The following is a 26,107-nucleotide window of genomic DNA, read 5'->3' as shown; positions in this document are numbered from 1 at the left end:
CAATCAATCAACCACCACACACCCCCCAAAACAAGCCAGCCTCTTGACCACCAACCCATCACAAACTAGCCTCACCCATCACAAACTAACCCATCACACTAACCAAGCACCATCACCACTACTCCCAAAACCCCCACCCACCATGCGTCCAGACTTTTCTACGCACATATTCCGTCCATACTACCAGGTAAATGCTACCTACCTAGGTAAATACTACTGTAAAGGTAATAAACACTATACCATACCAACCTCGGAAGGATCCCGCAGCCGAGCTACTCCTTATCACGGAATACCTAGATTCCTACCGAGGAGCGAGCCTACCTCCCCCACATGTACATACATACTATCCATACAGTATTTTTCAGTATTTTCAAGATTTATTAACATTTAACATTCGTCATTCATATTAATACCTATTGCCTTGCTAATTAAACCTACCTACTGTAGTAGTTCGTTCAACACACACATACAAAAAAATCCATTCAATCAGGAATATTAAATAAACTTCGATTCGATCGACTCCTTTCGATTTTCAACTCTCTATATCATCTATCCATGTATCTATCCATCCATCCATCCATCCATCCATCCATCAATCACCACCTACCTAGTATACACCTGCATCCACCCATCCACCATTTATCTATTTGTACAGAAATTGCCCCTCCCCCCCCTTCCCAAGCCTCCATCTCCATCTCCATCTCCATCCACGCCATCTAACTAGGTACGTCCCTATATAGATTCCTTCCCTCTTCTCCCCTCCCATAGAATGTGTAAAGATAAAAGTAATCAAGAGGGGTGGGTATGAGCAAATATAACCAAAACCCATCAATCAATGTAAGATCATGAAAGTAGGCAACTAAGACAGACAAGACACCCTCTCCACATCCACATCCACATCCACATCTTCCGATCCAAAATACAAAATACACATGTACATACATACATACGTACATACATCCCAATTCCAATTTCCAACATTCCAAATTCCAAATATCAATTCGCACCCAGTGATATCTCATAACAACAATGAATATACATTACCCCTCCACCCGCACCTCAAAATTACAAACCCCAATCCCACTCCTTACCCTATCCCACCCCACCTCATCCCATCCCCATCCTCTTACCCCACAAATCTCACTTCCCCATACTAGGATTTCTCTTCATCTGATCCTCATTTCTACTCCCCTTCTCCACCACCAAAGAAGTAAATCTCGGATCATGTTGTGGTGGCGTACCCGGTCTCTTTAATTGCGGTACATCAATCGCACTGCCAATTCCAATTCCATGTCCAATTTCAATTCCCCTAATCTCATTCCTGGAAACCCCTCGACTATTCGTGGGCGTCTCAACGTCTTCAAATTCCTCACTGCCCATACTCAAAAAATCACTCAAATCTGGACTCGGTTGTCCATATTCGATTCCTATCCCATATCTACCTCCGAATCCCATTTCCTTCCCCTTCATAATCGGCGCATCGAGAATCAATGGCACCTTTTCCGTCCCCGGTCTAATCGTACTCGCCGTACTCGCTTTCGAGAATCTTGATGAAGCTCTATTCCCCATCGACCTCGGCGGTGATCTACTTACTCCACCTTCCGCTTGATGTTCTTCAATAATCTTTTCTCTCATGCGTGCTCTCTTTTGACGTAGTGCTTCAAGAAGTGCTTCTTCTTGTTGAGTAACTTGCATCATGCGACCACTAGATGTTGTATGAATAGAATCCGTTTCGGCATCAGTTTCTTTGGGTGATAATGGCGGTGTTGGTTGTTGCTGTTGTTGTGGGACGTATTTTTTGGGCTTGAGATGTGAAGTTGGCCCAGACTCTTGTGAATTTATAGAATCTTGCCTTGTAATACTTGGTGGCATTGGCCATTTAGATACTCCTCCATTCGGTTCCGGAATGGTCAAAAACGCGTTTGATTGTTCACTTGTCTTCCTCGTGGATGGCGAGCTTTTCATTGCTGAAGGTCTTCTGGAAAGATTTTTCGTGGTACTTAGGCGATTTTGGAGTGCAGGAGGAATTATTTCGCTCTCGGCATGTGAAGGAGCTTTTCCAATGGATATGTTATCACGGGATTTCGATGGTTCAGCGTCAGATAAATCTTCTTCCGAATCAGATGATAATGACAATACACTGCTTTGTTGTAGATCCGCACTCGAGAAGACACTTCCCCCGGTTTGTCTTGATGTTTTGGTGTTATGACTGGATATGCTTCCGGTACTGGATATACCCAAGCTAGAATGACCTGTGCTCTGAGAAATCATACTGCTGCGGAAATTTCCATTCTTATTCGAACGTACGTTCTTCCACGAAAATGCTTCCTTTTCTCCAGAGCTAGAATGTAAATCTTCCAATCTTCGATGTCCTTCCCGTTTTTCTGAATTTAGTGACCCTGGTTGACGACTATTACTATTCTCTGACGTGCTGGGGAATAGATTAAAGGTTTCCGGGACGTTCGATTCCGGTATGGCCTTCATATGAGCATTTCTGGTTGATTGTTCATAGTAATCATGTGAGTCGTCAGGGTTAGCATAATTTTGTTTCTGTTCCCTTTGGTCCCTGGACTTTGTTGATAGAATATTGTGCCTTTGTGATTGTAATGATTCTTTCGAAGCGGCTTTGACAAGTCTATTTCGAAGTGAGATACTTTGCTTGGAAGAATCGTAGGAGTTTTGTGATGCTGCCGAAGGTCTTCTTTCTGACCGATGAAACAACGAAGATATACCCGCCCTCACTGACTTCTTTCGTTCCGGTGATCCCAAATGATTATCATTCACACTCGATAGACTTTGACCGGCTTGATCCCAAGGATCCACGGAATCGACATGTAAAAGCGGACTCCTACTAACAACTGGTGTAAGCCCTTTTCGAAGGGCCATATCTCGTGCAGATGATGCAGAAGTTTGTTGTGATATCGCAGCCGGTAACTTTTGTCGATCATAATATGATTTCAAGGTAGATGTAGAATTTTCATTTCTCAATCGATGTGTTGTACTAGAAGTTTCCGTAGCCATATCTTCTCCAAAACGCTGACCCAATGCATTCGATGAAGCCTGTCCTCTCAAATTTGTTTGCCTAGGAAAAACGCCCGATTCCCTATCCCATTGATCATAATCATGACCATCCTGGACCGTCGAATGTGTTGATTCTGATATAGAAATACTAATTCGACTCGACCTAGATCCAGGTCTCCTCCAATCCCCAGATTCGATAGTACCAGTTCCCAGAATTTGTTCGGCTTTTGATAAGTTCCCTGAAGATATCTTGGATGGTGGTGGAGGGACTTGATATGCTTGTTCTCTACTTGAACTACGCTTGCGCCCAGGAATGGGAAATGAGAATTTTGAAGTTCGTCCCATGTTGATGAAGCTTCAATGGATCGGAAAATGGCTGGTAGGTAGGTGTTATGTATTCGTAGAGATGGTCGACCTCGGTATCTCTTGTCAAGCTCCAAGGCCTAAGCTATATGTACTAGGTAGTTAAATTCCAGAAATATCCCAATTGCGTGTGCAGCGCACATGCAGGCGCTGTGCTGTTATCAAATTGAACCGCCGTTACCGTTTTTCAATGAGCATCGTGGCTTTGGATCGTGAATTAATTGGGAGGGGCTTTGAATTCCGCTAAGCAAGCTTGATACCAGGGTTCGTTATACAGTCGGTGTGTATATATTGTATATATATAAATGTATGTGTGTGTGTCTGTGATGTGATGGGATGCGATTGCTGACAAGGCTTACAATCTAAAGTCCTCGCTCGCTATATATTTATCATGAAGTCGTTGAAGAAAGATGTGAAAGAGATGGATAACATTCGACACCGCTTGAGATGGATGCAATGGTCTAAAGTTCAGAAATGCAAGGAAACAGATAACAAAACAAAAGAGAAAAGATTCCTAGTCTTTCTCGGAAATTTCATTATTTCATTACAATAAAAAAAAGTATCTAGGAAGATGGATGTTACAACTTACGGGTTAGTAGGATGAAATTGAATTTGGTCGTGTCAAATCGTAATCTCCATAAAGGCCCATCCTTGATCAATATGGAATGGACCCTGCGCGATAATTGAGGAACCATTTACCAGGATAAATCCTTACCAAGCTCCCAGTGGCTCCCAAGTCTAAGGGATTAAAGTACCAAGTACGGAGAGGACTCCATAGTTGACGATTCAAAAAGACTGGGATTGCTGGGATTGTACATGATCATTGATGCTATGTGGTTTAAATTCTCAAAACAGTCGAATCATCTGGTCTGCTGCGAGGGTAGAAAGTTTGGTATGAATCCACCTCTGAACGAACATGTACGCCGGACGGAGGACTACCTGGTAGGTGATTGATGAGAATTTGGATGCCGGAAACTCTTAAAGATTATAAAGATTATGCTTCACATGTTGAGATCTGTTGGATGGTGGACTTGACGGCCCGTCCGCTTTAGACCACGGAAGTGGTATAGGTGACATCTAGGAATGCATGAAGATTTTCTCATGAGCCTATCTGGCCAAATAAACCACAGAGGTAAAACTACATATACGGAGTAGGAGGAAGACGTGGCTGGGAATTGGATTGGAGAGTGTTCGACTTGGATGGTTACGTATATTATGTTACATGTAGTACGAATTCTATCTTGGTACTGACTGCTTCACGCAGATTGATGGGACTTTCTACTTCCCTATGCCATCTCATGTTGTACGAAGCATGTACTCTGTATCGCGTCGGGTACTACAGTATCATTGATGAGATCTCGTTAACACCATGATTCATGAAGGGGTAAATCCCATCCATCCCATTCAAAAAGATGAAACCATGTAAAACTTCAAAAGAAGATATCACTCCATTAACAAAAGTAATATACTGCAATTATAATCTGTATTTACTATTGCCCACTACTTTCTTTTATCACAGATCCATTGGCACGATTCAGTGTTTTCGCCTTCCTTCGCCGCCACAAACGATCCTGAACTGACTGTGATTCTCAACTCTAAAATTAAACGAATTCATCTGATCTAAAATAATCCATCAAAACTATTGATCTATCTAACTTCATCCCTTCATCCTCATTTCATCCATCCATCCATCACTCAATCACTCAATCAATCAATCAATCAATCAATCAATCAATCAATCGTATCCCATCAAGAAGTCTTGATTCGACAACTCAAATAAATCAATTCCTGTCCATCTACCTATAGTATCAACTCCTCGCCAAGTCACCATTTCGCACTATATTTTACCGTAGGCTACAATCGAGTCTACATCCAATGTGCAGATAGAGATGTGAAGAATCCCCATTTCCCTTTTCCCATTCCCCTAGTGTGCACGTGTGCATGTGTGTGTGAATCAGGGAGTGCACATCCCCCAACATACCCCCAAGCCTATTGCATCCGATCCCCAATTCCAATCTCAAGGTCTCGAGATTAAAGAGTTCCCCGCAAACATATATGTACCCTCACTGCACGTACAGTAATATAGTACGAGGTACCAGTATTAGTAGCCAGGTGAATCGTACGTGAATACAGCTCAAGAACCACCCCCTTTCTCACCCCTGTCACTCACTCCATCCGAAAAGTCTCACATGGTAAGAAAGAGACGTATACGACGAATTGTGATCTCCTTCCTTCCAATCCTCAAGATAGGTATCACAGCGCGAACCCTCTTTGACTCTATTTTCTATCACGCCAAATCACATCACAAGTCACGAGCCTCTTTTACAGGCAACATTGATCCCTTGAATTGGGACTCTCAACCCTTCTCACCCAGCTTGATCTACAGTCTATCAAAAACCTATCTACCGAGCCTGTCTACGAACACTAGAACACACCAACACCAACAAACTACTTGCACATCCACCAGTGATCCAAAGACTAAACCCCAAAAGAAGAGAGAAAACGCCCAAAGCTAAATCCATCAAAAATGCGTTCATAGCATTTCAAATAGTCTCAGCCTAAACCCATCCATATCCAAGGTCCATCCCTTCAAAACACACCAGAAGCATTTCACACATTCCAATCATTCCACGCTGTGACGCTCGCACCTATTCCCACTCTTTTCTTTTCCAACCTGACGGTTCAAGAGAAGGAAAAAGAAAGTAATCCAGCAAGCAAGCAAGAAAGCGAATGACAAGCAGAACTCCTGCCCGTCATTTTGATCTGCCGTCACAGGAGATCAATATTGCTTTTTTCCCCATCACAAACTGCTCGATCACGCACCTACCTAGTATATGCTAGGTAATTACTTTTTTTTCCTTTTCAATTTCTAAAAACAGTACCCTGAAAATCCATATTCTGTACATCTTTTCCATTTTTGCCATTCACCAATTCTTCCTTCTTTTTCCAATCCCATCCAGACCCTAAACTCTAAACGGCGAACACCGACTCCGAACACCAGCACTAGCACGAGCACTAAAACTCTTTCCCACATGTTTCCCACGCTTCATTCCACTTGCACCCAACACTAATTCAGGTACCAGAAACCACCTAGATCCTGATCGACTGATAACATCATAACATCATAACATCTGATCTTCCATGAATCATAACATCATACTAAAATTTCTCTCCATCTCGTCCTATATCACCCTATCTGAGGCTATCTCATCATTAGTATGGTATCTCTTCATAACTTCCTATTGCGTCTCGCACTCTTCAATTTCGTGATTGACCTACGTGCCCTTCCTAGTCCGACACTTGAAACCTCATTCGTTTCACGACAACAAGCAACCATATGTTGCACACGTTACAAATATATACCCAACCTCCATTACCTCCTAACAAATCACTACACTTAGCTTAGTCAAAAATGTTTGTTACAAGATGAATTAGAATCACAAGTACAACCTACATAAACATGTCATTATGTATGAAATCTCAACAAAGTCGGATGAGATAAAATGTACAGGAATTATTTTCTTGTATACGTATAGGATTACAGATAAGAAACTGATTTATGTTGTGATGACCGAATGCAAAGCTAATCTACATGAAATAGTGCTCAAGCTAGCAAAGAACTATCAATCAATAATAAAACATTTCATACTCTCCCGAAACATCATCACGAGCATCAGCCAATATGAATATTGTGCCTATCTTTCTGCCCGACTTCTCGGTAGCAAACTAATGTGAACTATTTGATCTGAGACTGAAGGGACTAGTCGCTGATAGAGCACATCGCATTCTCTTGCGAGCACTATCCAATCCTTCATCACCAGTACGTTTGTTGGGTTGTTGAGGGGTTGTTTGAGCAGGTCTTCTTGGTGATCTTCGCAACGTCTCGTTATGCAAGCTTCTCCATGAACTTGGGGTCTGAGTACTGCTTCCTTCACTTCGCAAGCCACTTCTGATTGAACCGTCAGGTTGACGAAGACGACGAGCAACTGGTGTAAGTTGGGTCTGGTCTAAGGATTTATGGGTCAAATCGGGTTTTGGAACTGCTGTAGCAAACTGTAATGCATTAGAACTTTTCATTCGCTAGGACGAAGAAGAACCCACAGGTTTGGTATGAGAAATGTGTTTAGATGGATCAAACAATTCCATTCGAAGCTTCTTGAGGTCGGAGAATCGAAATGGCTCCTTAGAAGACTTTGGACATTTCTTAATGATACCTTCGGTTTTCAAAGACTCAAATTCTCCCTGCGTCTTTTCCAAGTTCCAATCTAGAATCGTGATTAGTGCTGTAAGAATGTTCGTTGAAGCAAACCTACTCATGTACTGGCAAAGACCTTCCATATCATTGAAACCATTCTGTTCAAGATAATACACCATGCGTCTGCGGCCACATAGGGGGTACATCTTCTGAAAAAGAATCTCTGGTTCCGACTCTTCTAAAAGGCACTCATAGCACTCGAAATCCGCGCTGACACTTCCCCTGCTATAGCCATAGCACTGACTGTGGCAAAAGTTTCTACACTTTTCACATTGAATCTTTCTTCAAATTAGAGTGTGCAAACGAAGATGGAGGCTGTCATACCAAATTCTCACGGTCATCATAATTAAGACACTGGCACCGTACCTCCTCCTCCTCCTCTTCTTCCGACACTTCTCCAACTCTTTTGCCATTGAGCTCTTCTGATTCATGAAATGACGTATGCTTTCCAAAGGTGGTTGGCGGGCAGGCGGGTATCGGTTGTGTGTCCGTGTCGCCAGATCCTTTTCCGTGTCCCTTAATTCGTAGTCGAATTAGTACATTGACCAAACAAAACATTATATGTACCGGCAATAACCTACAATCTGATTGATCCATTGCATTGTGCTCTGCTGCGTATCAACGCTCTGTGATAATTGACTATGTCGCAAGGAAGACTGACTATTGTCATCGATAATCACATTTGCCAGTGGTGCTGTGGATTTGAGACCTCTGACCGCTGCGAAAAGTTTTCGATTAGAGGCTACCGTCGCATCATTCAATGCTGTTGCTTTTGAAAAGTGGCTATCGATGACTGGGGCATCATAGTACTTTATCTCAAGTCTATAAAAGTTAGAACGGTGATAGAGTCATGGATATCGCAATGTTATACCCATGAATACCGTTGCTTGTTTGACCCATAAGAATTCCGCAACCATCAGGAAGTATCTGAGATGTCGAGGCAGCACGGAATCCTCGATATTCATGCTTAGGGCGCGCATTGTCATTGTACAGCAATTGCATACTCACTTTGCGTCCAACTGTATTTATATTCAGTGGATGTAAAGTAATACTTGATGGTATGAACTCACCCGATTGGCCTTGAACATTTCGAGAACTATTCATAACTTGTCGAATCAAGTCCCTTAGTCCCTCCTGTGCCAATCCTAAATTGATGGTATTTCCATTCCTGTTCGACAAAGAAGCAGAAATTTGAACATAGGGGTTCTTTTCAACATCTTTGTAAGTAAAATTTATGGTGAATGCTTCAACGAGCTGTTCAGGGACGACTTCTTTTCGATAAACAGAAAGTTGGAATTTTGCCAAACATTTATCGTTTACAGCATCTCCAACTCCGAACTCCTGATTATGGATTAGTTAACCACTACACAAGAGACTAGAATATGGCAACATACCAGCCAATCGAGAAGTTTTTCTGCGCCAGGGTGGCCCGTTCCTCGCACAACGGAATTGAAGGAAACAATTTCATCACCAGCTTCATTCAAGTTGAAGTTCCTAGGGATGTTTGTTCCGTTGATAAAAGTTTCGTAGGTAAGGTTTGGATCGGATGCATTGTAGATTCGGGTCTTGTAGCAATTACTCGGAAAGAATTTCCTACCAAAGACAAACTGGCTGACCTGAGAAGCATCGATTAGCGGACACAGAAGTAAAAGGAGCCCAAGATACACACAGCAGCATTGACACCAATCTTAACCAACTCGAAACTTTGTTGTTGGTTGAGTATAAGTTCTTGTACTGTTTTAGGAGCTTCCACAGGAGCCTTCGCCTTGCCCTTGCCCTTCTGCTTCGTCTTCGTTTGTGGTTTTACCACTGGTTTGACACGGACAGGACGATCGGGATGTGGGATTAGCTTTGGTGGCATGATGAAGCGCACTGATATGGACGATTTCTGGAGAATTAAGGATGGAGAGAGTTGTACAAAAGACAAGTTGAAGGTGTAATTCAACTTTCAATCAATCACAATCCAGCCGTTCGTTGAAGCTCTGGGCCTTGCTGAAGCCTAGGATCCCCTCACGAAAAGCTAGGAAAATGGAATTCAAGGCGATGAGTAAGAAGAGAATTGTGCCGAGTAAATGAGTGGATACTAGGTAACTGTGGATTGATACTTTGTACGGGAAAGATAATATACGATGATAGGGAATTCAATCAAAGATGATATTCAATTCAACGTTTGGATGAATGAGGATGGAAATAATTGATTGAAAGTGAAAGTGAAAGGGTTTGAGTGAAGTTAACGGAGAAGAGAATGACTAAGGAAATGAGACGAGAAGCAGGTAGGTAGGTACTAGGTAGTATATGATGATAGGAAGTTACATGTAGACGGAAAGGGAAGGCGCGCGCCCCTCACTCTTTTCGACCTCCCTCTCGACCCTCACCCCAAATGGTAACCAGAATCTGAGATGAACTGAGTGTTACCCAGTCCAGTCCAATTACTCCTGGTAGATATTTGAGGAATCGGAGTGACAAGAAATGAATCCTCATATCTCATCAATTTGCTGAGATTCTTCCAAATCTTCCAAATACTTACTACCTGCCTAGTATACAGATTGCTACTTAGAGACTCGTGAAGTGTATACTGTAACACGGTATCAATCTCTGACCTTGATAACCATGGTCGATGGCGACAAAATCAATAGGTAGTTATGCCCAAGAATCAGTCAGCAAATGAATCTTAACATAGTCAATCCTTTGCTTCTATCAAATCAACTTAAACAGTTCCATGTTTCATACCTTTCACCTACTGGCAGAGTAGATATGCGGCCACCTTTCATTTTTGGGGACCTATGAGTTCTTCAAATTCTAAATGATAGCTTGCATTTCCAAATAATTCATCCAGAGATTCATTTTCCCACAGCCAACATACAACACTTGGTCTTGGAATGTCATGCGAACTATCTGAATCATCTTGCCACTTTTCTCGAGTATAATCTCGTTCGGTTCGTCAACTTCTCTTCCATTTGATATTGTTTTGGGAATCTCTCATTCTAGCACTTGTAGAATCCAATGAGTTCCCCTCATCTACCCGGTGCCTTTGAACGACTCTCGGCAGAATTCACAATAATCCATACCAGCCTTTTACTTCGACATATGAAACTTTAACGGCTCGACGCTCATGGTATCATTAGATCGATTGATACATCAGCTTAATGGATACTCCCTGGCCCTCTGGGGCTCCTTCTGTGGAGGCCGAACATTTGTAATGAAACGATTTCTGGCTGAGAGCCACATCAATATCAACCATTCAATGTCCATCTACCTTTATAGCTATTGGATTATCCATTTGGTAATATATGAAGCACTTACAGACAGACCTCATGACCTGAAGACGGAGGGGAATGCGTTTGTTGTGTACTTGTAAGCTTACATCCCTAGGTAGGGGAATACTCAGTGTCGTATAATCCCTCTTGTGGCGGGCTCGGCACGTGTTGTAAGGTTTTATCGTGCGGATTTCTACATAACCTTACTTACTTACTTAAAAATCGAGTCATTTGAGATGGCAAATTCAGGTTATGATGATTTACCATGAAAATCATCATAGATATCATAGATATTTTTCAAAGTACGTTGGGCTCGCCTCAGGTAGATACACAGAAGTTCTCCAACTAGAAGATCTCCTTTTTTCGATTGTACCAAGCAAAGAAGGAAGGAAGAAAGAAAGAGGGAAAGAAAGAAAGAAAGAAAGAAAGAAAGAAAGAAAGAAAGAAATGTCGATATTTCATTGCCCATTCATTAACCACCTTGGTGTGTAACAGTGTGTTGTCTATTGTATATGTACATATAGAAGACATCAGACAGAAAATCTTGCCTCTTTCTCGTTACAACAAGGGGCGCGGAAACCCGAGTATGAAAAGAGGTAGATCGTGAGGCATTGTGGCGACGATACTGTACAGTAAAGTAAGTACAAGTAATATTTCAAGAAGATGATAAGATTCATGAGGACCCCATTTTTTTTATGGATATAGATATCTTGGTAGTATGTACTCCGTGTCAAGATGTAATCTTAAACATAAATATATTGGAATGAGTGAGAATGTGATGTTGACGTTCCATTTCGCTGACTCCGCCTTCCTGTCCTGCCTGTGTAGAATATTACGTGCAGTCAATATCACATACAGTCAGTACGTAGCTGAGTAGTACCTGGGTACCTACCTACCTACCTCCTAGCTACCTATTTGTCGCCATTGTACGGTACGGTGAAGGCAACGAATGGATGAGCATTCTTGTCCAGAACCGCTTAATCAAAAAAAAGTTTAAACCCGGCGAAACAAACCACACACGAACCGATCCATCTCCACCTTCCACTTTCCATTCACCATCACCACCAGTACACACGCGCTGAGATAAATCTTCGCAGTACTTCATTTCTCTCTCACAGAAAAGGACTTATTTCTCCCCTTCTCTTGTACATCCTCTCTCTCTTTCTCTTTATTTGCAGTAATATAATAGTCTCCACTCTCCAACTTCATATTGTCTCACCACGGTTCTCCTTCCACGTTGCCCCCGATTTCATACTCTGCAGATTGTCTGTCATCCGTGTCGATTCCATATCTCAAATACCCCCACCACGACCACGATAATACTTTTCAACGTCGTTTAATTTGGCTATGTTATCATTGGAATCATAGGAAACTAGGGGTTGCTTTAAAGTTGCGATACACTCGCGTGTGGTCAGCCTCATATTAGGAACGCGTACGGCTTACTGGAGAGGGGCAGGCTAGAACTTTTGCTTAAAGTCTCGAACTCATCTGAGCACTCGAATTCCAACGAAATGGATCCTCCCCATAGACCTCAGAGTAAACATCGAACCCTTTCCCAAAGTAGTCAAATGCCTGGAACACCAAAATTCAAATCAGACGCCTCTCCGAGTCCGTTCATTTCGAATTCGAAGTTGTTGCAGCATAGTGTCGAGACTCGACATCCAAGTCAGACCGTTTCTCTAGGATGGCAAGATGGAGACGATACAGTGGGACATGCATCGAGATTGCAAGTTGAGTTGGAAGATATTATAGAAACGAAAACCGTTACCACAACCACTACAACCAAGCGATCATATCCTCCACTACTCTTCCAAAATCCTCGACCACTCGATAGCCTTGACGCAAAGGAATATCCTTTGGCATTCAAACCAACTCCTGCTGAACTTACTAGGTTTTCATACGAAATTGATGGACGACAAATGGAGTATGAGGAAGACAATTTACGAAGTATTATGCACGAGGTTCGAACATTTTCATTTTCCTGTACGCTTTTTTGAGATCTACATTACTAATCTTTGAAAATCTCCAGAATTCACAAATCGAATCTCTTCACAATTCCCTTTCGCGCTGTCGATCAAAAGAGAATCGTGAACAGTTCAAAGATGGATTGGCTAGAACAGAAAGAATGATTAAGCTGGATGCAGAAAGTAGCAACTTGAGAAGAAGGTGTTCGAAATCGAAAGGAACATCCGACTATCGACCCGCCAGCAGACCCAGCAGTTCACAAGCACCAGAAGTTCCCAATAATGAGGTTAAAAATGTAGGCTCGACTGCTCAACCCGAAATCCGACGTCGGAACCTTGGTCTTGGTATGCACTTACCTGAATTGCCAGTAACTCCTGATTTGTCCGAAATAGAGTTATCTTCAAGAGTTGTTCCCTCATCAAGCTCTCGATTTCCAACCAATGCATACACCCCTCAATCCGGTCTAAGCCAAAACGATTCGTTCGAGAATTCAGAAAGTCATTCGGAAACCGCCAGTGAAGAAACGTTTAATAACGCAGTTGCTACACCACCAATTGCAGAATCTGATCTTGAGTCGTCCGGTCTTAATACAAACTTCGCACAAGGCCAGCGCCCACATTTGAATACTGCAATTGCTCAAAACGCAAGCCTACCTAGTCCTGGTCTTTCGCCTACTCCAACCTCTCCAGAATTTGACAACGATGATACAGGCGACAGTCAGGAGACATTAGATGAGTACGCTATTCAGGTAGCTCAGTCAAGTACGACTCGGGATCGGCATGTCAAACCTACAGGTTTACATTCACAGATATCTACCGTCATGGAGATTGGTTCTATGCTGGATACTTTCGATGCGATGCCAAGCGAATTGAAGGCCCTAGTGATGTATCAGCTTAGTAGAAGGTGCTCCAAGAAAACCTTACGGGCTGTTGCGGGTTTTGTAAATCCTGCTTTGATGTGCGATTTCCTTGATGAACTTCCTGCTGAATTAAGCCTACATATCTTAAGTTACCTGGACCATAAAGACCTTTGTCGTGCCGCACAAGTTTCGAAGCGTTGGAGAAATGTTATTGACTCGAACGAGACTGGATGGAAAGAACTGCTTGATCGTGATGGTTTCACACTTCAACCAGAAGAACTCGAGCGGGCAATACGACAGGGTTGGGCATGGCAAGATCCTTATGGACCGGATGGTTACGAAATGGATTTGAGTAGTAAAGACAAACCACTCAATGTGGAAGTAACCACGCCTGGTAGTAGCAGCAAGATTGATTCACTAAGAAGACCTCGGGCTACCATTAAAAGAAAGCGAACTACTGGAAATTCGGGATCGGAACGCGCGAAGAGAAGAGCGACAGGTAATGATGTTTCAACCAAAGTATTAGAACCAGCATCGAGATTTCATAAATCTGAAGGTCCACTAAGCGCTGCTTCTGCTGCTGCATTGGCGGTACCAAATCCCGAATTAGGTTTGCCAGGATTACGAAAACTTCATCTCTTTAAATCTCTTTATCGCCGACACTTTCTTCTTCGACATAGCTGGACAAATCGTTCTGTTGAACCTCATCACATGGCTTTCAAAGCTCATCCATCTCATGTAATCACATGTCTTCAATTTGATGATGAAAAGATCTTGACAGGTAGTGATGATACATGTATTCATGTCTACGATACTAAAACTGGAGCTCTACGAAAAAAACTTGAAGGACATGAAGGAGGTGTTTGGGCTTTACAATATGAAGGAAATGTTCTTGTTTCTGGATCCACTGATCGTTCAGTACGCGTTTGGGATATTGAAAAAGGTCTTTGCACTCAAGTCTTTCATGGTCATACTTCAACTGTACGATGTTTACAAATCCTCATGCCATCAGAAACAGGAAAGACAGCAAGTGGTCAATCTATTATGGTTCCTGAGCAACCTCTTATCATTACCGGTTCTCGTGATTCTCAATTACGCGTATGGAAATTACCAGCCCAAGGAGATAAGCGATACATTCAAACTGGACCACCAACTAATGATGCTGATTGCCCTTACTTTGTTCGCGTATTAGCTGGACATACTCATTCAGTTCGTGCTATCGCTGCTCATCAAGATACTTTAGTAAGCGGTAGTTACGACTGTTCAGTGAGAGTATGGAAGATCTCAACAGGTGAAGTTTTGTATCGTTTAACAGGACATACTGCAAAAGTCTATAGTGTTGTTTTAGATCATAAACGCAATAGATGTATCAGTGGTTCTATGGATACATATGTCAAGGTTTGGTGTCTTGAGACTGGTTCTTGTTTATTCACACTTGAAGGCCATACCTCCCTTGTTGGTCTCTTGGACTTACGTGATGAACGTCTTGTCTCGGCAGCTGCAGATTCAACATTACGAATTTGGGATCCAGAAAGTGGTGTATGCAAGAGTACTTTGAGTGCACATACAGGTGCCATTACATGTTTTCAACACGATGGACAAAAGGTTATCTCTGGATCAGATCGTACTTTGAAAATGTGGGATGTCAAAACTGGTGAATGTATCAAGGACCTCTTAGGTGACTTGAGTGGTGTGTGGCAAGTCAAATTTGATGAAAGAAGATGTGTTGCAGCCGTACAACGTGATAATTTCACATTTGTCGAGGTTAGTATTTATTCACTTCCAAATCTCCATTTGTCTCTTTACTAATAATTTCAATAGGTCCTCGACTTTGGTGCATCACGAGACGGTGTTCCAAAATCCGAACGCGGTCATCGTATTCTATTACCCAGCATCGACGAAACCGGAAGAATAGTCGAAGTTGCTGATAATGCAAACGCATAAACGAATGTATGAAATTTAAATGACGTCTAATGAAACTTAAACCCGAGAATGTATGAAACAGAATTACTCATATTCATGAAATAATCATCATTCTCATTGGGAAATGGGAAGGGGGAAATGGATGGGAGGTATACCCTAGTTTATTCAGTTGTTATCTTCACATTATATTTCTTCAAAGTATACGTTTTGGGGTTCAATTCCTCAATCGGGGCGTTTTGGCTTGAAAGGACGGGTGGTCAAATTGGTGCATATAATTTCTTTCTATGCATAGCGAGGAATTCGTTCTTTTCTTTCCCCTTTTTTACGAATTCCCTTGATTTTAGTTAAAGTTCATTTTTTCGTCTCGTCTCGTCTCGTCTTTCCGATGTGCTCTTTCCTTTTTTCCCTCAGCAGCGGTTGTGAGGTACAAGCGAATTCAACTTATGGTGTAGGCTATCTCTATACATATAGTAGTATAAGCTACGCTGGACTCTGATGTCTGGCTAGGTCTTTCTTCCCTGAGGGGTTAAGGAGGCAGGGAGGGAAAGAGGGGTAAGGAATGATGCAACCACACAAATTTTATGCCTAGGTGGAGGGTGAAAGTCGGGAGGTTAGGGAGTTGAGTGTGGATAAGAATAGGACCGTACAAGGAAATAATATGGCATAGGATGGATCTGTTCACATCATACATACCACGCGCGTCCACGCACGCATGTCTCACCGATCCCGATTCCTTGCGATGATTTTTTGGGGATGGAGGAGGGGAGAGAGGGGGCCAGGAAGACAATATTAAAGATACGAAATGCAATTGATTTCAAGCGCATGACTTGAGCTTGAACAGGGGCTAGTGCAAGTTGTATGTCTATTTTATGATATTAAATTCGGCAAAGCATTGCTCAGGGGTGGAGGTGTAAGGGGGGTTGCTAGGCGAGGAAAAAAGTCATTACATACAATCCAATCAGTCAATCAGTTAATGAATAAGATGATCAAATTATACGTTACGTTAATCATTTTGATCCGTTGGGTTTTTTATAGCGTGTGTGGTGGTGGCCTGTTTAAAAATTATCCCCATGTAGGTATGTTCAATTAGTCACAGGGCGAGTGCCAGGGCAAATACGAACAAATACAGAAGTACTCCAATGTAAGATCTTACCATCGATCAAATTATGTCACAGTCACAGCAAGTCCAAAGCATTCTTTTCGAAAAAGAAGAAAAAGTGGAAGTAATTATGCACGCTTTTCATTACCATGAACTATCCTCCCTTGACCTAGGTAGGTAGGTAGGTATGTGAGTTCATAAATCAAAGTGATTAATATCAAAGAAACCCCCCCAACTCCAATTCCATGCCTGGTATCATTTATTTCCTTCTGCATGCGTGACGTAATACAACATAACTGTTCTTCCCTTTCCTTTCCTGTCATTTCATTTCATTTCCTTTCCAAAAAGAATATTGAATTCATTCAATATTGTGCTGTGGGGTATAAATGTTGCTCCGCTTCTGTTTCTCCTCCTCTGGGTTCTCGTTTTGTGTTTCGCATATTTAGGGTTGTTGGACTATGTAGATCAATGGATCTTAAGTTGTGTGATGAACGGTTTGATGTCCATGAGTTGGTTGAGCCACTGCTGGAGCATTGGCGGTAGCGATTGGTTGCTCAGCAATACCCGATTCGGCCATGGATGGACTTTTGGTATCAATGGCGGCGGATTTGGTGTGGATTTGCCATGGTTCATCTTTGGGTCCAAAATTGCTGGCAAATGGTCCATGAACCTTGTCGTGCGCAAGTGATTTCCACATGATATATGTACTGGAAATTGTATTAGTTGGTGGTTTGAGTGATACTTATAGTGGGAGGAGCTAACCTAGCAATCGTGCCTAGCATACCAAGCCACAGAAGGACGACGGAAGCAACACAATATGCGTTTTTGCGGTAGATAGGATTTGGGGGACCGTTCAAGTCGAAATATTGTTGTGCTTCGGAGTTTGTTAATCCATCGATCGTTGCGCGTTGGGTGGCTACAATGACCTGTACGGAAATGGTTAGCGAAAGAGTAGAAGAGGTGAGATGGTATCAAGACATCAACATACGGTGAGAGCAATAGCATCTGCGAAAGTAAGGAAACACATCAAGACCGAACAAATCTTCCATGCTTTCTTAACTGCGATGGATTCATGACGTTGGGGCCAGAAGAGATCGAAGAAGAAGCCGGAACCAAAAATGGTTGCGACGGCTATACCGACAAAGATATTGAAGGAGAAAATCCCCACGATGTCTCGGACTGATGTATGATATCCGTAACGTGATTTAATGCCATCTCGTTGATCGACGTAATCTGAAAATTGAGTGTGAATATTAGTATAGTACATTTATTTTTGGATGACATGAGAGTTGATGCGGGAAGGATGAGAAGAGAGAAGGATGCTTACCACTTAGAGCCGCCGTTCCAACAGATTCCGAACACACACATAGAATCATGGCGATTTGATACACAATCATCTTGGTTTTGCGAAGATGATAGACGTGGTTGAACATATAAGCTCCCTTGAACTTTCCCCATTGCATATCCCGGAGATCGAGACCCCAGATAATTGCCATTTTGAAGGATGGGAATTTGGACTTCTTGGTGAGTTTTGGGAATTGAGGAATTGGATGGTAGTGTAGTGTAGTTGTGGTAATGTAGTAGATTGTATTTCGAGAAACAAGTTCTGCTTTTCTTTGCTATGAAGAGGTACCGTATCTACCTAGTATGTCGTGTTAAAGATAATGATGATGATAATGATGATGATGATGATGATGATAGTGAAGATTGTCAATAGAGTTTGTTAAAGCAACAAAGGATGATTTCAATATGATTAGTTATTGAAGAACAATTGAATCTTAAAGCGATTGAAGCAAAACTTGAGACGAAAAGATAAGGAGATATCTTAATTAATAAAGAGAAGAGAGAAAGAGAAGGGAAGAGAAGAAAGAAAAATGCAGTAGAAATGTAAAACGAAAGCTTGATGGATTATGAAGCAACTAAACTACTAACTGCTAAAGACGCTTGGTGTTTGTGTTCTTTCTTGGTAGGGAATTATGATGATAATCCTTTTATTTTTATTTTTTTGGTTTGAGGGGGTGGATTGGAAGGGTTCGTGAACTACGTCATGGGTGGGTGGTTTGGCATGTCCGTATCGGTGGCAGGAGTTGAATGAAGGGTTACAGGCGAGACAGGTAAAGAGAGAGAGAGACAGAAGATATGTAGATGTCTAAGACCGAATTTGGATTAATGTATCACTTCCGAGAGACGCCAAGATATGAAAACGGATTGATGAGAGGTTAGACGGAGTTCCTGTTGAGTGTGTATCTACCCAGCTACCTCCGGGTTTCACTCTTGATGTTTTCATCCCGGCGGAATCATGAGTCTTCGTTGTGAGTATTTCCATTAGTATCGGTGTTACCGAATGTGTGAGTTTGAGGGAGGGAGAGAGTCCGGTAACTCGGATGGGTAAAAGTATAATCGTTAAGCTTTTTGATGTTTAAAGGCTTGATTGATCATTGAGGTGTTGGTTTTAATGTTAGCTTCATCATTCATCATTCATACTGTGAGAGAACGGGAATGATCTTGTGTCATCTAACTAAGATCTATCTATCTATCTTATCAATACGGGTACATACCTATCTATCTACCTCATTGATACATATAATCAAAATCTCTATTAAAGAAATAAAAACCTTACCTTTCTACCTCACTGTACATCAATAACCGGAGTCTTCATCCATCTTAAGCTACTGTCCTCGTAGATCTATAAAAGTTAAAATGATCACGCTTTGTCTCTTGACGTGCATCCCTTCCGTTCCGCTTCTTCCATGCCCTTCCAGGTTGTGTTGGTTGGTCCCTCTTCCATTCTTGAAGCATGAGTGGCTGAATGTAACAAGGGTAAATCAAATATGACGTTCGCAGCCACAAACATCGACCCTTGGACACGAAAACATTACCGGTATTTGTGAAGATTTGATACTTGACTCAACTTCATACGGGAAAATCTTCATCGCTTGCGGAAAGGGGGACTTGGGTTAGTATGGTTAGGTACTCTATGACTATGAAATTCTCTTGACCTACGCGATTATTACGTATCTTTGTACTGGTAGGTGGGTAGGTATTAGGTGAGACACACGATAAAGATACTGGATGATATATATAAAAGCCGTGATCGTCCTTTTTCATATTATGACGAATCCAACAAACCTGGAATCGAGTTCTTTTTTTCTAACAAAGTAATATCCCTCTACTTCTTGAACAATACCTACAATATCAAATCTCATACAATCCATGCGGTTCATACAGTTCATCTCAATACGAAACTACCTACACATCTGTACAAACTCCCGGACGGAAACTAATTGTAAGCGCCGGCTTTGGTAGAAGCCGCTCTCCATTCGATAGAAAGAAAACCTACACCAACAAGATCCGTTCCGGTTGCCAATCGAGCCAAGGTAATAAGGCTGGCTTGATTAGCTGATCATATGATGGAATACTCACATGACGCTTCAAATTCAAATCCAAGAGATGAAAATCGGAATACTCAGTAACCGCTGCTGAGTTGATCACCGAGGAAAACTTTTCGAAGATATATATTCATCTGGATCCCGGTTGTTCGTTCCCGGACTCTCGAAATTGATATGATCTGGGCGGTTGAGCCCCAAATGATAATTACTAGGTAAGAGTAGAGAGCCGACCATTGCTAGCTGACGACTTCTTTCTCTTGAGGCTTGTGCGCGCACTCTAGATCTGTGAGAGTGGATGGAATGGTTTCAAGAAATTCCTACTGGTATGAGGATACCCTGATACCCTGTCTTTCTTGGGAAGTACACATAACGCTGCCAGTGACTATTCGATACTTGTCATCGCAAGTTCTTCAAGTATTCCTACCGTGCATATTAGGTAGGTAGATAGATGAGGGCATTCGTCGATTCAAATATCGACTTCGATTTTCAAGTTGTAGGTAAGTTGTAACATTACCTACCTATCTAGGTAGATGCCTTACATTTCTCATCTTTCCTAAGGCATCACAATTTCCACACTACACCATATTAGAATTTAGCCCCACTGACTTTGAACCTCTTCTTGTCCTCAAAACTTCCAATTCATTCTTTTGATTTCTTCAAAATAATTTCTTACTTCTGCCTCATTTCCCACCATCTCAACAACTCTTCTACTTCTACTTAAATACCCCCTTCTTTCTTCAATCTACAAACATATAAACTTTGCAAGTTTGATTGTGTTGCTTTTCTTAATAATTATCTACATTTAATTCCTTTCTTCTACAAATTAAAGGTATGTTGCAAAAGCTCTCACTACAGAGATCTCTTCTCCAAACCCCTTCCTTTTTTTATGATGAGACACAAGCTGGCACCAGTCAGAGTCGATTTGTACTCATATCTTTGAAGACAATGCTATGGCCTTCGGGCCTCCTTCTGAACAAAAAAACCTTTCATTCACATATTGAAAAATCTTCACATTCGTTATAAATGCATGTTGCTGACAGTCAATTTTGGCAGATTCTTTAAAACAACAAAACTTTCAATCAAACTTCAATCAATATGGTTCTTCACAACCCAAACAATTGGCATTGGGTAAACAAAGATGCTTCAACATGGGCAAAACAATGGTTGGAGGATAGCATAAAGGAGGTTAAAGCAGAGGAGGATGGTGTTACTGCTCAATTGGATAAATTGATTAGTATGGATGGAGATGTTGATGTCAATCAACGAAAGGGAAAGGTCATTACCATATTTGATGTCAAGCTCGTTATTGAGTATTCAGGTATGCCCTGTAGTTATAGTCAATATTATGAATTTCTGTCTAATTGGACTAGGCAAAACCAAAGATGATGAATCCGTTAGTGGTACCATCACAGTTCCTGAAGTTGCTCATGATACAGAAGAAAATGAGTATGTTGTATGTTTGAATCGTCTCCTGAATGAACACTTGGGACGAATTGTCTAATGGTGATCTTTTAGTTTGACATAGATATTTATTCCGATGCCAATTCCAAAGCTCCAGTCAAGGATCTTCTTCGTGCAAAGGTCATTCCACAACTTCGAAAACGATTCGCTCAATTAGGTCCTGCTCTCATTACAGAACATGGAAAGGATATTCAACATGCTCCAGATGCGAATCCAGCTGCCAAAATCACAGCCGCAAAGACATATCCTCACAATGCTCCAGCTCAATCTACAAGCACATCTACCAACAAAGGTTCTTCTTTAGTCAATACAACTACTGTTACCGATAATGAAGAATTCAGAGCTCCAGCTTCAGAACTCTATCAAACATTTACCGATCCTTCTCGAATTGCCGCATTCACACGCGCCGCTCCAAAATTATTTGAAGGTGCAAAGAAGGGAGGAAAATTCGAACTTTTTGGAGGAAATGTTTCTGGTGAATACCTTGAACTTGTTGAACCAACAAAAATCGTACAAAGTTGGAGACTTGATCAATGGCCACAAGGACATTTCTCTAGATTAGAGATTAACTTTGATCAAAATGATGTTGATAATGTTACGGTTATGAGAGTTTCTTGGTCTGGTGTTCCAGTTGGTCAAGAAGAAGTTACAAAGAGAAATTGGAGTGAATATTATGTTAGAAGCATCAAACAGACTTTTGGGTAAGTTTCTTTGGATTTCTTGGGGGATTTATACTGCGACGCATGCTAATCTTATTAATAATATAGCTTCGGCACAATTTTGTAGATGGAATGATGGTTAGAATGGGGAAGCGACGTGGCGGATGAGTAAGGGGCATATACATGGAGAGATGAATGGTCGATGGAAGGCGAGCGAGCGAGCGAGCAAATGAACGAACGAATGAAAGCAAACGAATACCTAGATGAATACTGGAATGAGCTCTTTTTTATTATGAATGATGGATGGATGGATGAAGGAGGGAAGGAAATTCTTTTAGATCACTATAGATGAATCTACATTGGCGTTGCTACTGTCACTTGCAATGCGCACCAACTTGCTCGTGTATAGAATTATGAGGAACTCCTGAATTTCTATTGATACCTACATTCCGTAGAGCTCATATATCTATTAATGTATGCATGCAGGGAAAGTTAAAGGGGAGTAAATGACGCTCCGCTGGCCCTACGGGGGCCACTGCTGTGGGGGTAGACTAGGATTAGGACTATGAATAGTAGAGAATAATGGTTGGGATTCGGGAATCGAGCGTAGCGAGCTAAAGGGGGTTTGGGGGCTTGCCCCCATGAAGAAGGTGGAAGTGGGGGAAAGGGAAGGAAAGGAAGGTAGAGTTTGAGAGGCTGGTAGTAGTGGGAGAGAATGGAAGAGCGGAAAGGAATGATTTCGAGAACTTGGAGGAGAGGAAGATGGTGGTAAGGAAGGGAGATTCAAGTTGAATCTCTTGGGTTGATGGGTGCTGGATGCTGGATGCTGGATGTACTGTGATACTATGATACTATGGTATCGGAATGAGAGTTTGCGGGGGTGCTTAAGATTGTGGGTAGGTGGTAGAGGGTAGTAGGTAGGTAACGGTGTTGATTTTGGGGTTGATTTTGGGGTTAAAGTTGCGAGGCGGGGTTTCAAGGGGTGGCAGAGGGCTGGGGGGACATGGTGTGTTCAAAAGAGCAGAAATGAGGGGTAGGCGTTCAAGAATTTATCTCGAAGAATAGTGACTGGTGAGGAAGAGAAGAGGGAATACCATCAAGTTCTCTGTAGGAGGGAGAGAAACTTAGAAACTCGATGTGAAGAAACTCAATATGTGATGGTTGAAATGGGGCTTGCGAATTTACTTGTTTCTGGTGCTTGGATATCGTGTTGTGATTAGGTATGAGGAGTAGATCTGTGTGAGTTTGAATCAAATACATATTCGTCAATGATGTTCTTGAGGCATTAGAACAACCATTCGTACCTAGGTACCTGGATAGATGATAGAATGTTATGTAATACACGCTAACCTTTCATGCTTGCCGTCCACTTGACTTAAGGTATACCCCACCGAGCCCACCAACTTTACTGACAGGAAAGATCCCCATATTCTTAATCCATCATTTCATAACTACCTATCTTTGATTCTCTTGTCTTTCTATCAAAGATCCAATTCCCCTAGTCATCTCAAAAAGACATACGCATCATTAATGAACTATTCATGCATTCAATCTGTTTAGTTGATATCATCTCGAGGCAGACACAAAAAATGGGCGCAATCTGAGATCGATAGAAGATACGGGTGGTAATCACTGAGCATAAAGTACCTATCAAGATAGAACGTCTACGACGCCCCGAAGACTTCTCACGAGTATCAGCGAAAGAGGTTGGGCCGGTATGTCACCCATCTAAAACATTCAAGGATACTTATCTTATCGACTTGATGGTCAATTAGGCATTCATCTTTCATTATATGGTTCATCCTCGAGTGTCTCCTAGCAGCCGTCACAGTGAACCCATTAACGTGGCTATGCTCTGCAGTCCCGGCCAATTTGGTACAAAAATATGCATTTTAAATGCTCCCTAAGGCTGGGTATATGCAAGATGGGACTCAAGCGAGTATTCCAGCCAATAATCTTTGATATATATATGACACTTGCAACAGATCATTGAGATTTAAGGTTGAGTGGCCGAGTTAATCTGTTTGATTTGTGGAAGCGATTTGGAAATTCCCGTATCCAGTTTCATACGCCGCCTTTCATACACGAAGCGCTTTGATAGATACCTTGCTTTTTGTTTACATAAGAGTTGGATACGTGGATTGGAAATCGCATTGTTTTGTTTGCTTATTACCCAAATGTCCTTGATTTCCATGTAGTATTTCTCGTTCATTCTTTTCGTTCGTTCTATACATTCACATTTTCGTCAAACTATAGAATTACAACATCAATAACAAACCCTTCATTTCCAATCATGGGTTCCCCAGATTATTCACCCCTCCCTCGAGAATCCACGGATTCGGATCGATACATTGCCCCAAGTTCGGATGGATATCGAACATCTGAGGAATATTCTCCTCGTACCTCCAAGAGTCGTACTGTCACCATCAACTATGTCCTTATTCTCCGACTCATGAACCTCGCATTCGGATCAGCCGCTTTCGCACTGTTCGTTACCTATGGTTATGAAAAGTATATCGGTGCCGATGTCTTTCTCATGCTCAGTTTGATCTTTAATACCGTTCGAATCCTACATACATTTGTTTCATCAGTCTTTCATGTCACTGTTGAAATTAGTCGTGGTTCATGGCAGAGTAAATTATCTGTTAGACCAAATGGAGCTAAAGCTACAAATGTTGTGGATTTCTTGTTGGCTAGTGGTTTAGCATCTTCAACGATTGGTGGGATGGCGACTAGTTATGAAAATTATCTAGTGGTTGATGGGATTGTAATCGCCTTTTTCGCCATGTAAGTTATCAACAATGTTTTTGGGGATACATTTTTCTAATATTTTCTTTCAGGGCCATACAATACATCATAGCATTACCGGTTCAAAACCAAACTTTTATGCTCAAATTTCACTTCCACAGAGAAAGCGATGAGAATCGAGAGGAATTCCCAGGACAAAATGATGCTCATCGAATTATTCTCAGAGACGACGGAAATAGACAAACCCCTGAGAATTTGGTATAATTTCGACTCATCGACATGAGAATCTCGAATATCTATCTACTGGTCCACTGGAAAGCTTATATTGGTTATGAAAGACAGCTCTGCTGTTATATCTGTGGTTATTGGGGAAGTATTGATTCATAATGAATCGAATTGACAATTTGTTCTGCACTTCTACCTCGTCGTTCCTTGCGTATTGAAGTAGAGGAGGGAATTTACATAACTATCATTTATTTGGCCTCCACTCACATATATCTATCTATCTGACATTCATTCATTCATCCATTCAGTCGTTCATCCATCCCTCTATCCAATTGTTTATTTATCGATCTGCATAACAGTGCAGGTCTCGAAGTGCCAATGATTCTAACCTGCGCCGTAGGATAGGGGAACTCTCACCCCATTTTGTTATTTGTGCAGAGATTAAGTTGTCGGATTACCAGAGAACTTTTAGTTACCTCATCTTATCCACTCTGTTGATAATACTTTCCCCCGTTGTCTTCAATTGCTTGCTTCCCTAATTCAATTCTTCTCATCATTCATCATTTTCTTTTCACATTTTCCTTTCTCACCATATTGCACACTGTCTGTTTCAATTAAAATAAAAAACAATTCGCCCTACCACTCTACCACTATTCATACATGAATTTTTTGTATCGTACAACTGAAAAGATTTTCTTTATTAACGTTCACACCAAATAGGTAGAATCCAACCTGGAAATTTATCCCCCTTCATATCGCTCCGCTGAAACGTTATCTTCTAGGTACCTAGAGCAAAGCGATGAAGGCACCACGATGCAGGCCTGGCGGAGTGTTTGAAACGTATATGAAATGAGAGTGAGGTCCAATATCAGTAAGTAACGAG

The 26,107-nt window shown here is 41.7% G+C and overlaps 6 protein-coding genes across 6 annotated transcripts; 3 read left to right on the top strand and 3 right to left on the bottom strand.

The window, feature by feature from the left end:
• Positions 1–1,140: 1,140 nt before the first annotated feature.
• On the bottom strand, positions 1,141–3,366 carry EAF02_009057 (uncharacterized protein; the record flags this gene model as incomplete). The annotated part of the gene is made up of 1 exon (XM_038905105.1): positions 1,141–3,366. The coding sequence occupies one exon, from the start codon at positions 3,364–3,366 to the stop codon at positions 1,141–1,143; it is 2,226 nt and encodes a 741-aa protein (XP_038755002.1).
• Positions 3,367–7,110: 3,744 nt separating this feature from the next.
• Positions 7,111–9,500, bottom strand: EAF02_009056 (uncharacterized protein; the record flags this gene model as incomplete). The annotated part of the gene is made up of 9 exons (XM_038905104.1): positions 7,111–7,437; positions 7,486–7,649; positions 7,698–7,917; positions 7,964–8,155; positions 8,221–8,461; positions 8,511–8,658; positions 8,710–8,980; positions 9,034–9,255; positions 9,309–9,500. The coding sequence occupies 9 exons, from the start codon at positions 9,498–9,500 to the stop codon at positions 7,111–7,113; spliced, it is 1,977 nt and encodes a 658-aa protein (XP_038755001.1).
• A 2,450-nt stretch (positions 9,501–11,950) lies between these two features.
• Positions 11,951–16,713, top strand: EAF02_009055 (uncharacterized protein). The gene is made up of 3 exons (XM_038905103.1): positions 11,951–12,857; positions 12,926–15,484; positions 15,542–16,713. The coding sequence occupies exons 1-3, from the start codon at positions 12,408–12,410 to the stop codon at positions 15,662–15,664; spliced, it is 3,132 nt and encodes a 1,043-aa protein (XP_038755000.1). The 5' UTR covers positions 11,951–12,407; the 3' UTR covers positions 15,665–16,713.
• A 504-nt stretch (positions 16,714–17,217) lies between these two features.
• EAF02_009054 (uncharacterized protein) lies at positions 17,218–18,238 on the bottom strand (the record flags this gene model as incomplete). The annotated part of the gene is made up of 4 exons (XM_038905102.1): positions 17,218–17,449; positions 17,505–17,668; positions 17,731–17,975; positions 18,070–18,238. 4 exons carry the CDS (start codon positions 18,236–18,238, stop codon positions 17,218–17,220), a joined length of 810 nt encoding a protein of 269 aa, XP_038754999.1.
• A 2,988-nt stretch (positions 18,239–21,226) lies between these two features.
• Positions 21,227–22,378, top strand: EAF02_009053 (uncharacterized protein; the record flags this gene model as incomplete). Its single annotated transcript, XM_038905101.1, has 4 exons — positions 21,227–21,449; positions 21,502–21,584; positions 21,647–22,293; positions 22,360–22,378. The coding sequence occupies 4 exons, from the start codon at positions 21,227–21,229 to the stop codon at positions 22,376–22,378; spliced, it is 972 nt and encodes a 323-aa protein (XP_038754998.1).
• Positions 22,379–24,334: 1,956 nt separating this feature from the next.
• EAF02_009052 (uncharacterized protein) lies at positions 24,335–25,490 on the top strand. The gene is made up of 2 exons (XM_038905100.1): positions 24,335–25,038; positions 25,092–25,490. The coding sequence occupies exons 1-2, from the start codon at positions 24,545–24,547 to the stop codon at positions 25,261–25,263; spliced, it is 666 nt and encodes a 221-aa protein (XP_038754997.1). The 5' UTR covers positions 24,335–24,544; the 3' UTR covers positions 25,264–25,490.
• The last annotated feature ends 617 nt before the right edge of the window (positions 25,491–26,107 follow it).

The sequence above is a fragment of the Botrytis sinoallii genome (genome assembly GCF_014898435.1).
Source record: "Botrytis sinoallii strain Bc 23 chromosome Unknown BSIN_018, whole genome shotgun sequence".
In the NCBI taxonomy this organism is placed as follows: Eukaryota; Fungi; Ascomycota; class Leotiomycetes; order Helotiales; family Sclerotiniaceae; genus Botrytis; species Botrytis sinoallii.
Note: the sequence above shows the minus strand (reverse complement) of the source record. Positions and strands in the feature narration are given on the sequence as shown.